This window comes from Python bivittatus, unplaced genomic scaffold (genome assembly GCF_059951505.1).
Source record: "Python bivittatus isolate LINGU-HERP-01145 unplaced genomic scaffold, Pbiv_v1 ctg000960_np1212, whole genome shotgun sequence".
NCBI lineage: Eukaryota > Metazoa > Chordata > Lepidosauria > Squamata > Pythonidae > Python > Python bivittatus.
The window spans coordinates 15067091-15080544 of NW_028277124.1; the positions used below are offsets into that span (position 1 = coordinate 15067091).

Sequence of the window (13454 nt, forward strand, 5' to 3'; positions counted from 1 at the left end):
GGCGGCGTGGGGGGGGGGGCGGCACCGGGAATCTAAGCCTCCCAAGCCCCGACTCCCCGGGAAGGCAACCGAGCCAAGCGCCGCGATCACGAAAGGAAGCGGAGCCGCTCGCGGAGGCGAAGGCGCCTTCTTCCTCCCCGGGCGCATCCATACCCTCCCGGGCGCCCGATCCCTTCTGCCCCCCGCGCGCCCCCGCTCACCTCGATGTCGCTCCAGCCCGAGTCCTGATTGCACATGTCCCACGCCATCCAGCTTCTGAATGACGGCAGCAAAGCGTTGGGAACGACAATCCCCAGTCGGAGCGAGCGAGCGAGCAAGCGAGGGAGGAGGGAGCGCCAGGCAGCCGACTCGCGGCGCGCGGCAGACTAGCAGCCCTTTACGGAGCCGGGTCCCGAGGCACCTGTCTTACTACTGTTCCCAGTCACATGACAAAGCTATTAAAAAGTAGGCTGGCCTGTCACTCACCCAGCTGCCTGCCCGGGGGCCGCCGGGTGTGTGCCAGAGCCCAGTGACGTCACGGCCAGAGGCTGTGCGGGGGGGGGAGAAAGAGAGAGAGAGAGAATCAGAGAGGCAGGCAGGCAGGCAGGCGCGCGCGCGCCCGAGCCCTCCCCGGCGCGCGGGCACGTCCCCGCGCCCCCGCGCGCGTCTCCATCACCAGCCGCGAACCGGCTGCGGGAGAAGCAGTTGTGGTGGGGGGAAGGGGGACGGGGTGAGCCAGCCTTGAATTCCCAGTTTGGTTGTGTGTGTGGGGGGGGAGTATTTTTTGCTCCTTGAAGTGGTCCTTCTCCCGTCTTTTTTTTTTCCTGTTTTTCTTTTTTTTTCCCCGACTCCGGCCAGCGCGCCAGGCAGCTGCCCAAATGGAAAAGCCGAAGTGGAGATGCAAAGGAAGAAGCGGGTGGCTCAGGCCAGCGCTCCAGGCGGTTGACCAAGCCGACGCCGGCGGTATAAGGAGATTAAACCTACAGGCTCAGAGAAGGAAGGAAGGAAGGAAGGAAGGAAGGAAGGAAGGAAGGAAGGAAGGAAGGAAGGAAGGAAGGAAGGAAGGAAGGAAGGAAGGAAGGAAGGAAGGAAGGAAGGAAGGAAGGAAGGAAGGAAGGAGCCCTCTGTTCTCTTCTAAGGAAGAAACCCCAAATTTGATATGGAAAGTTTAAAACTGCTCCAGGCAGCTAATTCAGAACGCAAAAGCAGTAGATAAAAAGCTGCAAAACAGGCATGCATTTAAAAAAAAAAAAAAGACTCAACATTTCAGACAGAAAGGGAGGTTGAAAATGATGGATTTCTTCCTGCAGCAGCAGAGATGACTGTAAGCAGTACAGTGAGCTTACTCTGAAACAGGTTTCTAGTTAACTAAAGGATGCTTACATGCAAATACAAACCCACTAATCCAGTTTAGCATGTCCTGTGAATGCAGAGGTTCATCGTTTTAACCAGCCTGGATCAGGGTTCCAGGTCTGTTTCCAATTCAGAGATACACTGCTCCTATTCAAGGGAGCTCCGCTTAACTAGGTGAATGTGGCCCTGCACGAATCATACAATCAGACTGAATCATGATTTTGAAGGGGGGGAAAAAAAAGACATGTAGATGCGTGGAAGGGATGTTAGACATTTCAGCTTAGTTGGGCAACAATGCACCAAATATATTTAAAAGAAAATTGATGCTCGCCCTTTTCTTTCTTTCTTTCTTTCTTTCTTTCTTTCTTTCTTTCTTTCTTTCTTTCTTTCTTTCTTTCTTTCTTTCTTTCTTTCTTTCTTTCTTCCCCTATGTTTTATAACCCTAATATTTATGCTACGTTAAAGAGCTCAAGGTCTGAAATAAAGAGATGGGGAAGGTCTTTCTCGTGAATGATCTCAGTGTCAGTTTTTCATCTGGACACTCCTGAAAGTCCTTATGGTTCCTTCTGTAGCTTTTGCCCACAATAGCTCAAATTCCTGCTTGCGTTTTCCTCTCTGCATTCTCTGTTGTTACCCTTAGAAGCCGTTTTGGTATAAACACCATTGCTTGTCTTGCCTTGCCAGCTGACCTGGGCTACTCATTTTGTAAGCAAGGCACCAAACATTCACCCACCTCCGTTTCATACTCCCAGGGCTGTTTCCCCATTGCAGACTTTGACAGGTGCTTCTGTTGTGTGATAACACCATCGAAGGAACACACAACAAACCCAGGGCATCTTCCCTGCAACCAGGAAAAACAGGACCATTTTCTCCACCTGCGCCTTAAATTCCTTCCCTTTCTTAGGCTTTAAGATTAAAAGCTATACTTTTAATTAGCCGTGAGTGCCACAGCCTCTCGTACAAATGCAGAATGCAAAATCAGGAGTCGGAGTCGCGCTACCCTAATGGATCATGCCTCTTTGTTATGAAATATTCATTCGGATTGTCATTTGCAAATTTGAGTATTCTAAATGCTAAATGAATACAATTATTATCTAGTGACAGAGTTGAGCTGACAGACAAGAAGCAGCATTGCTTGAAACAGGCATTCCCCCCCCCCCACCTTTTCTGTCCGTTCAAATATGAATCGAGCTGAAGTAAATGTTTAACTCTTTTATGGCCCTCCTTCTCCAGATCTACTATGCCAGGTCTTTGCTGAGAGATCCCGAAAGGTAATTCAGCAATAACCTGGCTTCTTTCTGTGTGTTTCCACTGCCTTTCATCCCTCCGTTGTGTTTTCATCCAAAGCAAATGATAAAAATAAGAGCGGTTTTCTTTGACGCAACTTAAAAACCAACACACAAAATCACCATTCCTAAAAACGAATGCTTCAGTGGGGACCAGTGCTTTGGTCAGGCCAAGAAGTATATTCCGTCCAAATTGTATGCTGATTTAATGATAAAACAGCAGGAAATGAAGATCTGGGACAAAGGTTGCTCCCTTGCCCTTTGTGAAGTAGCACAACAGTTGACTGGAGAATAGGCTGTAAAGTTTTATTAATAACCTTCAGTGGATTCACACTTGGTGAAATGTCTTCTGCCATACCAATTTATAATTGAGTTCACTGACTGTAGCTAATCCGTAACTTTTATTTTTAAGTTGCATCCACCCCTTGGATTGAATTGCATTTCTATTGCAACATCTATGTGATGTTGGGTGAGTGAGGAAAGATTTCAACCCATCGGTGGGGTTTTCTGTTTTCTGCCATTCCGCATCAATGCTTTTCTGCCAAATTAGCTGACAGATAACCTTAAAAGTGGCTCAGAATTCATAGAGTAAAACTCCTGCAGCCCACGCCTTACCAAATAATATCACTTGGAGTTAAGTAAGTAATTGAGGATTATTTGTAGAGAGATGCTGCTCAGAGCTCATTCTGAGTTAACAACAAAGTCCATCTCTCTGCTTTGGGAGAACCAGATTTCAGCAAGAGTTCCAAAGAAGGGGTTTCCCCTCCACTTTTAAAAATTTCTTCCAGATGTTTTGAAGAATTTCTGGTTTGGAGAAATTCTGCTCCATCTCATCCAGAAGTCACCTGGTTTGGAATGGCAGACTTGAGTGAAATCTGATCAATGGTGATAACTTTGGTAAAGGGAACTCTACCACCCTTTTGAAACATGATTTGCAACTTTGCCCAATCCAATAATAAAAAGCAAATGAAATCATGGAGGAAAGAAGACAACCACAATTTTGGTGCAGAATCTTCTAGGAAAAAGGTTTGGCTCTTTCACATCCTTGGCTACCTTAGGGTAGCATATGAAAGATTTCGAAGAAAGAATTAGTATGGATCCTTGCCATTCCCTTTATTTATTAAATTTATATAGCCACCCATCTCATGTATGTGTCTCTGGATGGCCCACGCAATTCAAGCAAAACCATTAAAAACCATTAAAACTTTTAAAAACTATAAAGATAAAAACACAGGAAGAGTGTATTCCAAATCCTACATACAATATACCCATTTTGTGGGCTCCCTATATTTATTACTGTTTTGCGATTCCATTTGTTACATTTTCATCCCAACCTTTGACTAAAGAACTTAGAGTGATAGGGCATACTCCCCATTTTATTTTCATGTCAGTCTTGTGAACATTAGAACAGACTCAGCAGTAGTGACTGGATCATGATCTGAACATGGCTTTCCCTAAGCTTAGTCTGACATTATCATTGGAGTACCAACATATTCCTTTCTTCTTCTTCTTCTTCTTCTTCTTCTTCTTCTTCTTCTTCTTCTTCTTCTTCTTCTTCTTCTTCTTCTTCTTCTTCTTCTTCTTCTCCTCCTCCTCCTCCTCCTCCTCCTCCTCCTTCTCCTCCTCCTCCTCCTCCTCCTCCTCCTCCTCCTCCTCCTTCTCCTTCTCCTCCTCCTCCTCCTCCTCCTCCTCCTCCTCCTCCTCCTCTTCCTCTAATCCAGGAGGATATGATAATTCAAAATATGATGTTCCATCTGGGAATTCCCAGATGCGCCCCATTATTTAATTCTGCAATTATTGAGTGATGAAGATGCATGTCCAAGCTCTGCAAATAACCACCAACTTTTCCAAAGACAACTTTCAAATGCGTAGCATTCATTGCTATTCCTCACAGTCATAACCCCCATTACACAGAAAAGACCTGGCATTCTTATTAAAACCTCCAGCATAAAAGACAGGCATTCAAAATAAATGAACCAGAATAACACTTCACAATTAATTAATTTAGGGTGTATGAATTCACTGATGCTTTTTTTTGGATTGCATACGTTGAAATTCTAAAGCACACTGAATTCAAACCTCAGCCTTGTGAAATGCAGTTCATTAGAGAATGGAAACCTTAGGGAAGATAAGCCTTCACATCTAAGCTGCTAGCACGAAGTAAAAACCCTATCAAAGAAGAGGAAAGAAGTATCTATCTTCTTGGTTATGTTCCTCATATTCAATTTCCTCTATACCTAATCGAGCTCAAACTAAACTTACACATGCCATTATCAAGATCAAGGAGAATCCATCAATCAGTTTGATACACCATAAAAAGACTTCTTCTTTTTTTCCACTGAGAAACACACACACACACACACAAACACACACACACACTGCACTTCTTTCTCTTGCCTCTGCATAATATCATTGATAAAAAAGCCCTACTGTGGAGGAAGGATGCATCTAGTATATAATGTTATCAATGGGAGCTTCTCTTGCTTTAATTAAATCCAGCCATTGCAGAAAATAAGTTGTCTGTAACTCTGAATTGGCTCCCATTCCACAAGCTGTTTGTTCTGTCTTAGTTCTGCATCCATTCATATGAATATCCATTCATGCATATTCGCCTCCATTGCTTAGTTCTGCATCCTTTTCCAAGTTCCATTTTTCCAGAAGCCACCTGATTGTTAGGTTAAAAGCAAAAAAAAATCCACCAGGAATCTGCACTAAAAGCTTCCTAGAGAATTAGGCCATTGTTTGCACTGATGCCAAAACGATAAAGGTTGCTGTGAATGAGGTATGAACTGATTCTCATGCCATAGAGAAGGGACAAGGAACAGGTGTCATAATTCATCAAGGTTGCAAAAAGATCAGCCAAAAGCCTGTTAACTCGAAAAGGTGGAAGGAAATGGCCCAGGATTTCAGCCTTAGGACCAATGGCTGAAGAATTTCTCTGTATTTATGGTCTGCTAATTATCTACAATAAAATAACATATCTAACTTTCCTGTATCTGCTTGTGGAATGCATAGAGGAGAGAGAGAGAGAGAGCGTTATCAGGACTGAGATAATGCCTTAACAAGATCAAACATTTGTGGGACTATTGGGGACAAAGATCCAGCTGCAGAACCTGTATAGCACTCCACGCAGTGTTACTTTGACATGTTGGATTCTCCATTGCACATGTTCTTACAGCAACTGCTATAGATGTGTGCGTGTCTGTGTATATACACCTGTCAATACCTGACTACTTCCTCTTTACTATTCACGGAACATTAACTAAACACCCCTGAACTGCATTGCAGTGCATTAGGTTGTCATGTCGTTCCTTGCTCATCAGATGGCACTGTTGCATTTTTTCCAATTCTGCAGGCAAAATAATAAGGTGAAACTTTGTTAAACCTTTCAAAGCAAACTGGATTACTGCTTACTTAATTTCCCCATTGTTTGCAGCTGAAGCCAATAATAATAATAATAATAATAATAATAATAATAATAATAATAATAATAATAATAATAGCAGCAACAATAATGATGCTGATGATGCATTAAGTGAACAGGAACAGCAGATAGCATTATAATTTCTCTTTCTTTTATTCATCTGGTTCATGAGGAGCTCTGGGAAGTCTTGATTTCTTCCATGCTTGTCTTACAAGGAAGAGATCTTGTCATGTCTCCTGTTGTCATGACAAGTACCCATCGCCCTTTTTTCCATCCAACTGGAATGGATCACTTCCCCCCACCCCACCCTTTCTTTCTTTTCCAATTGAAGCAAATCAGCCTCTCACATGCGAGAGATTCCTTAGCAGTCATTATAGTTATGATAATGGTGACAGCGTTATAGCGACAAGGTTTCCGAGCGACCGACTCCCATACATTCCAAGAAGATTCTGCAAAGCAAGAGTGCATTTTCAGTTCTTATGGGAAGAACTCCAGCTACTGATGCTAATAGGGCACATATTGCCCATCTTCATTTCTGCAGCCAAAAGCTTGTAAAAATACTGTCACTTAAATCTCAGAATTTAAGGCTACATGGAGTAGAAGACCACAGAATGTTGCTGAAACGGTCAGTGAGCACCTGTAGATGTCCTATAGGCAGACTACTTGCTGTATGAAGTTTTTATTAGGTTATTTGCTGCTTCTGGCATGTCTTCTCCTGCTCAAGACTTCCACTCGGTTGGAGCTCTTCCCCTAATGTGGCATTCAGGGCTGTTTTTCATTTATATCCCCAGTCAAGCAGAACCAGCCTCAAGACTTAGTGACAAGCCACTTTCTTTACAGGCCTCGTCCTTGCTCACACCTAACCACAGCACAATTGTGCCTGACCACAGAAATCCCCCCCATCATTTTTTCCTCCCCAGCCCCTGAGTGAGACAGGTTGAAATGGTCGTTAGCTTTTTCTTTCTCCCTGTCCAGTGACAGCCTCAAGCGTGTAAAATCGGTCCCACTGAAGCATCCATATCTTGGAGGCATTCAGCTGACCTGCTGTGATCAGGGGGGTGTTTGGTGCATGTAGGAAGGCATTAGCGTGTTTGCTCCCCTCTGGTCACTGCCAGCCATGTGGAGCCATTTCTCTTCCATCCTTTATCCTCTCCATTAACACCTTTATTCCAAGTTAGACACTTCTTCCTCCTTATTGTTGGCATCAACACCTCTCCAGTCTTCTAACAATACAGACCAGAAGGAAACATATCTCCACTATTTTATTTGGAGAAAAAGAAGAGCTGGGTTTCTGTTCTGTTTATTTGCCAGTTTCCCTGTGCTAGTCAGTTTCCATTAATCCCCCTACTCCCACTTCCCCAAACCCCTTGAAAGAGTGGTGGCCAACAGCTAATCTGTTTCAGTTTTCCTGCTTTTCAAGACATATCTAGTTGTGCAATAAGGCTAGGCCTAACCCCCTCTTCTCTAAAGCTCCTTTTCACCTAATATCTTTCCACATGTTTCTTTATTTCACATTATTTTACTTGGGAGGTATCCAATTAGAGTGTGAAAGGAGGACCAGACAATCATCCTAGAGAGCTCAGACCAAACAAATGTTATGCCAGCATTGTTTTGAGTAGATCCAATATAGGTGGGCAATGCTTAAAATCAATAATGGGGAAAACTCAGAGTCTAGCTTTAAAAAAAAAAAAAATTAATTAGAAAAGGAAAAAAATAGCATTCTATAAAAAGAAAAGGGAAAAAGGAAAAAAAGGAAAGAAAAAAAAAACCAGCCTCCAGCATCTCTGATCTTATTGGGATGGTACAGAACAGTTAAATAAGGTTTCAGTTAAATAATGCTTTGTGGTTAGCCAAAAACAGTTTGTCTGCCATGTTGTGAATTGTTAAGTTTGCCACGGCACCCATGTCATGTAAGCGCCCCCAAATCAGGGCTGGGAGACCTGAGCTGCAAAAATGCAGATGGCACTAGAGGGAACCAAAGAGTTGGGATTCTGGGCCTTTCCGCGCTAAGAAAAGCAAGTGACAAACAGGACCAAGTTTTGAAACCAAAAAGAAGATATGAAATAAAGCCGAATGAGAAGCTCATAACTGAAAAAAGAAATGCATTCAACCCATTTTACTTCAGCAGGAAAGAACAAAATTTGTCTGTTGGGGAAGGCAGTAAAGTAGGTGCTAAAAGTGAGGTGTTGCCCCCAAGAAGCCTTTGGCTATGAGACACAAGATGCTTTTGTAAATTAGGCATTCTTTCTGCAACAGTGGTACAATCGAATCAATCAACTGAAGAGACCCATTTTTCCCCCCCAAGAAACAGGGCAGGTGTGTACACGCACACCCGCAAAGGTAATTTTCACTCCAATCACCCAAAATCTGTGCCTGTTTATGGAAACTAATTTCTCAAGGAAGCTTTGTGATCAGAATGTGAATATTCATGAAAAATATTCATCATCCAGTTGACTATGAGGAATACTCCTAGCTGAAGGCCTCTGAAGGGCTTCCCAATGCTTTCTGTAGATGATCTATTTTTCAGTTATCAGGAGTTGTTAAGACCTCTACACACACATGCACACATACGCACACACACTTCTTTGTCTTTCAGCCACATATTGAAATTTAACAGAAAAAGCCTTTCTCACTACTATTTTTCAACAGTGGAGGAAAGTGCACTAATTGAGTACAGGTAGTCCTCAACTTATGACCATTTGTTTTATGACTGTTTGAAGTTGCGACGGAGCTGAAAAAATGGACTTATGACTGTTCCTTGCACTTACAACCGTCACCACGTCCTCATGGTTACATGATCAAAATTCAGGCACTTGGCAACCGGCATGTATTTATGACAGTTGCAGCTTCCCGGGGTCACATGATTACCATTTGCAACTTTCCCAGGGGGCTTCCAACAAGCAAAGTCAATGGGGGGAAGCTGGATTTGCTTAATGGCCATGTGATTCGCTTAATGACTGCAGCAAAAAAGCCGTAAAATCAGGCACAACTCACTTAATGACGGCATCGTTTAGCAATGGAAGTTCTGGTCCCAATTGTTGTCATAGATAGTTGCTACATAGATCTGCTATCAGAAAAATAGAGCATATGAGTTATAAATCATCATTATCATCATCACCTTCTTCTCCTCCTCCTCCTCCTCTTCCTTCTTCCATCATGCCATCTTGCTTACTCTTCAAGACATTAAATTTTCATGTTTAAGGGGGAACTTGTGATGATCTGATTGAGCTTTCTGTTCATGTTTTTCCAAAAGGCACTCTCAACATCTAAAGCTTTTGGATGGGCTCGTTGCACATTTCATCTAACAAGATCCAAGAATGATTACAGCTGTACTGAGCCCAATTTTCATTGCTTCAATTCCATTTCAAATCCAAGCTGATCCATGTCTGATAATTCCCATACATCTGTATCTTACACATGTTGCTTGCTCCCATAGTCCATTGTGCACAAGGGCAATTCTCTCGAGACGTGGTGTATTTCCTTATTAAAATATAGCATTAAGTATGATTTTTGTTAAGTGTATTAAACAGCAAACCAGACTTAGCATTGCTAAATTAAGAAATAATTCCTTAAAATAAGAAAAGTATGGCAAGCTTAATTCCAGGTTTCCGCACTGGTCTTGGCTAGGGTACGCTCATCATGTCCTTGACATCTGTTCATACTTTGAACGAAGTACAGTAACTGTTTCTCCTTAAAAGAAAAAAAGTTGTCCTATATGGAGATCCGGTTGTCTGATATGGAGAATACACACTCTTTAATGTAAAAATCCTTTTTAAATATACTGAAGGATTTAAATCAATTCTCCCCCAGCTGATAACTAAGACATACATACTAGCAGTTACTACTGTTTTGAAGCTAAGCTTCTGGGGCTTCAAGGTGATGACATCAGAGGGAAGGTGGCTGAAATTTCCAGCCTGGTATGTGGAATTTAGGGGAGAGGATTGTTTAAGGAGAGAAATGGAAACGAGAGCTTTTGTGGGTAACTGCTATTATTATTACCCTTAATCTTTTCCAATGTGAACAAATGCCCTGAAATTGCAGCACTGAAATTCAGCCATTTGGCCCCCGAAGTTTGTTGAAACAATCTTGGAGTTTGCATGGAGACCATAAATTCTATCATGCTCATCCCATTCAAAATAGGGAAAATTATTTTCCAATGAAGTAGACAAGAGGCTTATTTATTTCTGGCATTTTGATTCCATACCTGCCTAATCAATAGGTAAGACTCATCAATTCAGTGGCTACATCTGTATAGGATTGTAGGCTAAATATATTTTGATACATTCCTTAATTTAACATTGGATTGTTTTGCAAAAATTGGTGGGATAAGGCCCCCTGAATACCCTGGGACTTTCTTGGGAAGAGACACGCATACGGTGGCATTTTAATTCTTCTTATTAATAAACAGTGTTAAAATATGTCTTTGCAGCTACTACTGCTTCATAAATACAGGCTAATATTTGTTCACTGTGTTTTGCCAACACATGCTCTAGTTTTGCAGAGCAGGGATTTGCATATTTGTCTTCCACTAATCCACACAAAAGTGTCTTTCTTTTATTTTCTTTTATTTTTTTCAGAGGATGATCCGACTGAAAATCTGCAGGTCAGAGCAGATTGTCTGCATTCTCCTAGCTATTTCACAATACTATTTAGAGTTATTACTTTAAAAAGAATCTCCTTTATTTTGTCTTTAACAGCAGTTAGACAGATAAATTAAGCAACAATAGATTTGTAGGCTACAACTAAGGCTGTGGAGGATTTGGATGGAACACTTCAGAGAAATCAAAGAAGAAATAGAGAAACTGTGCCAATGAAACACTTCCCTGCTTCTCCAAGCTCAATATTTGCTGAATTTTTCCATTTGAATCGACACAGAAAATTCTGTAAAGCAGAACAATGAGTGATCAACTCCCATTCCGGTTGAATTGTCTCCATCACACTGATTCACTCCTTACTACTGACTACCAAGAACAGTGCCATTTCACTAAAAGTTGTGATGGTTCTGATCATCTAAGGATTTTGACAACCAACTGGAGGCTGTGTGTGTGCAGTATCAGATCCACAAGTAATTGTAAGGACCAAGGGGAGATGGCCGTTCACACACCACCCAAAAGAAGGAAACACAAATTCAGAAGAAAAAAAATATGCAAAAAGGATATAGGTTTGCATAAGATTGGCATATGACAAATTGATGTTAAAATATAGTAATTATAAGTTTGAAATACACTTCATTATTTGATAAGGGACTTGTTTGCAACTGCTCACTTCTATCCAGATGCCAAACATTAAGAGTAACTTTATAACTCTTCTTGTACATCTAAAGTAGACATGGAGTAACTACCCTTTCAAATATAGGATATCTTCACTGGAAAGACTACAGTTTGTAAGATGGGACTTCTAATCCATCCCTTGCAAACTTTCCTTGAGGACTAATTACATCTAAATATCTCCTGAGATTAAAGATGGACAAGTATAACTCATGAAATCATATATAAAGAGATTCCAAACTTTGAGTGCAATCAGTTTTATAGTTCTTCAACACAAATCCCAAAGGAAGTAAGAAGAATTATACTGGCTTTTCAAACTGGTGTCTTCCAGATTGAAGGGCTGGGATCGCAACTTGAAGAACTCCTGGCCAGTTGGCTATGAATTCTGTGAGTTGCAATCCCAATATATCTTCTTGAAGGATGTCAGGCTAGAGAAGCTTGAGTCATTGCCCGCCAGTCACATATATATATATATTTAGCAACAGATCCTATTCTCTTTGAAGGAAACTGGCTTCCTTAATCTACAAATGCTTCTCTGCAAGTAAGGTTGTATAATGGGATTTACTTGTAAGTCAATGTACAACACTTCCAATGTGCAGTGTGCAAGAAGGATGGTTGGCAGCAGGCCCAGGTTGCTCAAAGTGTCAGGGAGAAGGTGTGATTTGCAGCAAAGACATGATAAGCTTAACCTTTATCTAACCAACTTTCCATCCCTCCTCCAGTTTTTTATGTTTCTGGAAAATCTGGATCTGTGTTTGCCAGGTCAGAGGAGAAAAGGCTGGGATGAATGGTTGTGAAGAAAGGTTCTCCTTGCTTTGGGAACTTTCCTTCCCATTCACTGATTTTCAACTGTTCTTCACTACACTGCAAATAGGATCTCGAGGCAGATCTGCTGTTAATCCTCTATTTCAGCTTTGAAACAGTAAATATAGTTCTGGAGTCAATTCTATTGAACTCAGCGAGACTTCCTTCTCAGTAAACATGTACTGGATCAGTGTTTAAATCCTTTAAGCCTTGTACATAGCAAAATACGCCTTCATATTTGGCCATTTCTCCCTTTGGGAAAAAGGAATTCCTAGGAATCCTGAAATGGGGGGTGGGGGGAGAGCCTTCTCTAAAAATTTGGGTCAGTTTCAGTTTCAGTTCTAGATCTTTATTTCTTTTCTTTATTTTATGTTGGCCATTTATTTACCCCAGAGGAATACAGAACCATAGTCCAAGACTAGACAGTGGGTAAGAGGGAGCTCCAAAATGAAAGAACTGCATTTGTAGAGGTCAGGACGCAGTGTTATATTTTCAGCTTAAAATGAAAAGAAGCAACCAAGACTGTCCATGTCAAGTTTTCCCAGATACTTCTAGTGTTTGATAGAAATAATTTATTGTTTACTGTAAAGTTCTTATAGTAAAGACCTATCCATACTATGTAAAAGGAGAAATTGAGAAGAAGAAGAAGAAGAAGAAGAAGAAGAAGAAGAAGAAGAAGAAGAAGAAGAAGATGAAGAATAAGAATAAGAAGAAGAAGAAGAAGAAGAGGAGGAGGAGGAGGAGGAGGAGGAGGAGGAGGAGGAGGAGGAGGAGGAGGAGGAGGAGAAGAAGAAGAAGAAGAAGAAGAAGAAGAAGAAGAAGAAGAAGAAGAAGAAGAAGAAGAAGAAGAAGAAGAAGAAGAAGAAGAAGAAGGGGAGAGGGAGGGGCATGTTGCTACATTTGACCCAGAGGAATCAAGGCTTTGGAGAGACTCTGTGGGACGTTGGTGGCTAGAGAGACACATTGCTGTGTGTGCGCTGGGAGACTGGAGTGTGCAGTTGCCAGTTCCTGGTCCCAGAGGAAGAAGAGAGCAAAGAAATCAGCTGGAGGTTTCCCTGGGAGAAAATAAGTGAAAATCCAGAGGGATGTGCTTCACGCCAAACCCAAGGCATACAAAGATAGAAGGAGGCAGAGGGCTTCAGGCAGATGCTTGGAGACTCTGGGAAGGCCTCAGACTGGGAAGGGAAACACACAAACATAAATGGTACCAGACATCCATCTAGGATGTCACCAATATCTCCTGCAATCAGGGGAACTAATGGTTCTTTGGGGGTTGAGGTGGATTACTCCCAAGAGCTCAAAATGACATGGCCAACCTTGAAGGGTGCTGGAATGTATTCT

The 13454-nt window shown here is 41.9% G+C and overlaps 1 protein-coding gene across 6 annotated transcripts in view; it reads right to left on the bottom strand.

Annotated features, from left to right (window-relative positions):
- PPARGC1A (PPARG coactivator 1 alpha) overlaps positions 1 to 13454 on the bottom strand; it is a 625128-nt gene that overhangs the window by 117921 nt on the left and 493753 nt on the right. For 3 of the 6 annotated variants that reach the window (XM_088131382.1, XM_007429522.4, XM_088131380.1), the window contains exon 1: positions 201 to 410. The exons of the other annotated variants lie outside the window; for them this stretch is intronic. In XM_088131382.1, the coding sequence (XP_087987508.1) occupies positions 201 to 248 (48 nt within the window). In that variant the 5' untranslated portion in view covers positions 249 to 410. Of the gene's footprint in view, positions 1 to 200; positions 411 to 13454 lie in introns of those variants that run through there. 6 annotated transcript variants of the gene reach the window in all.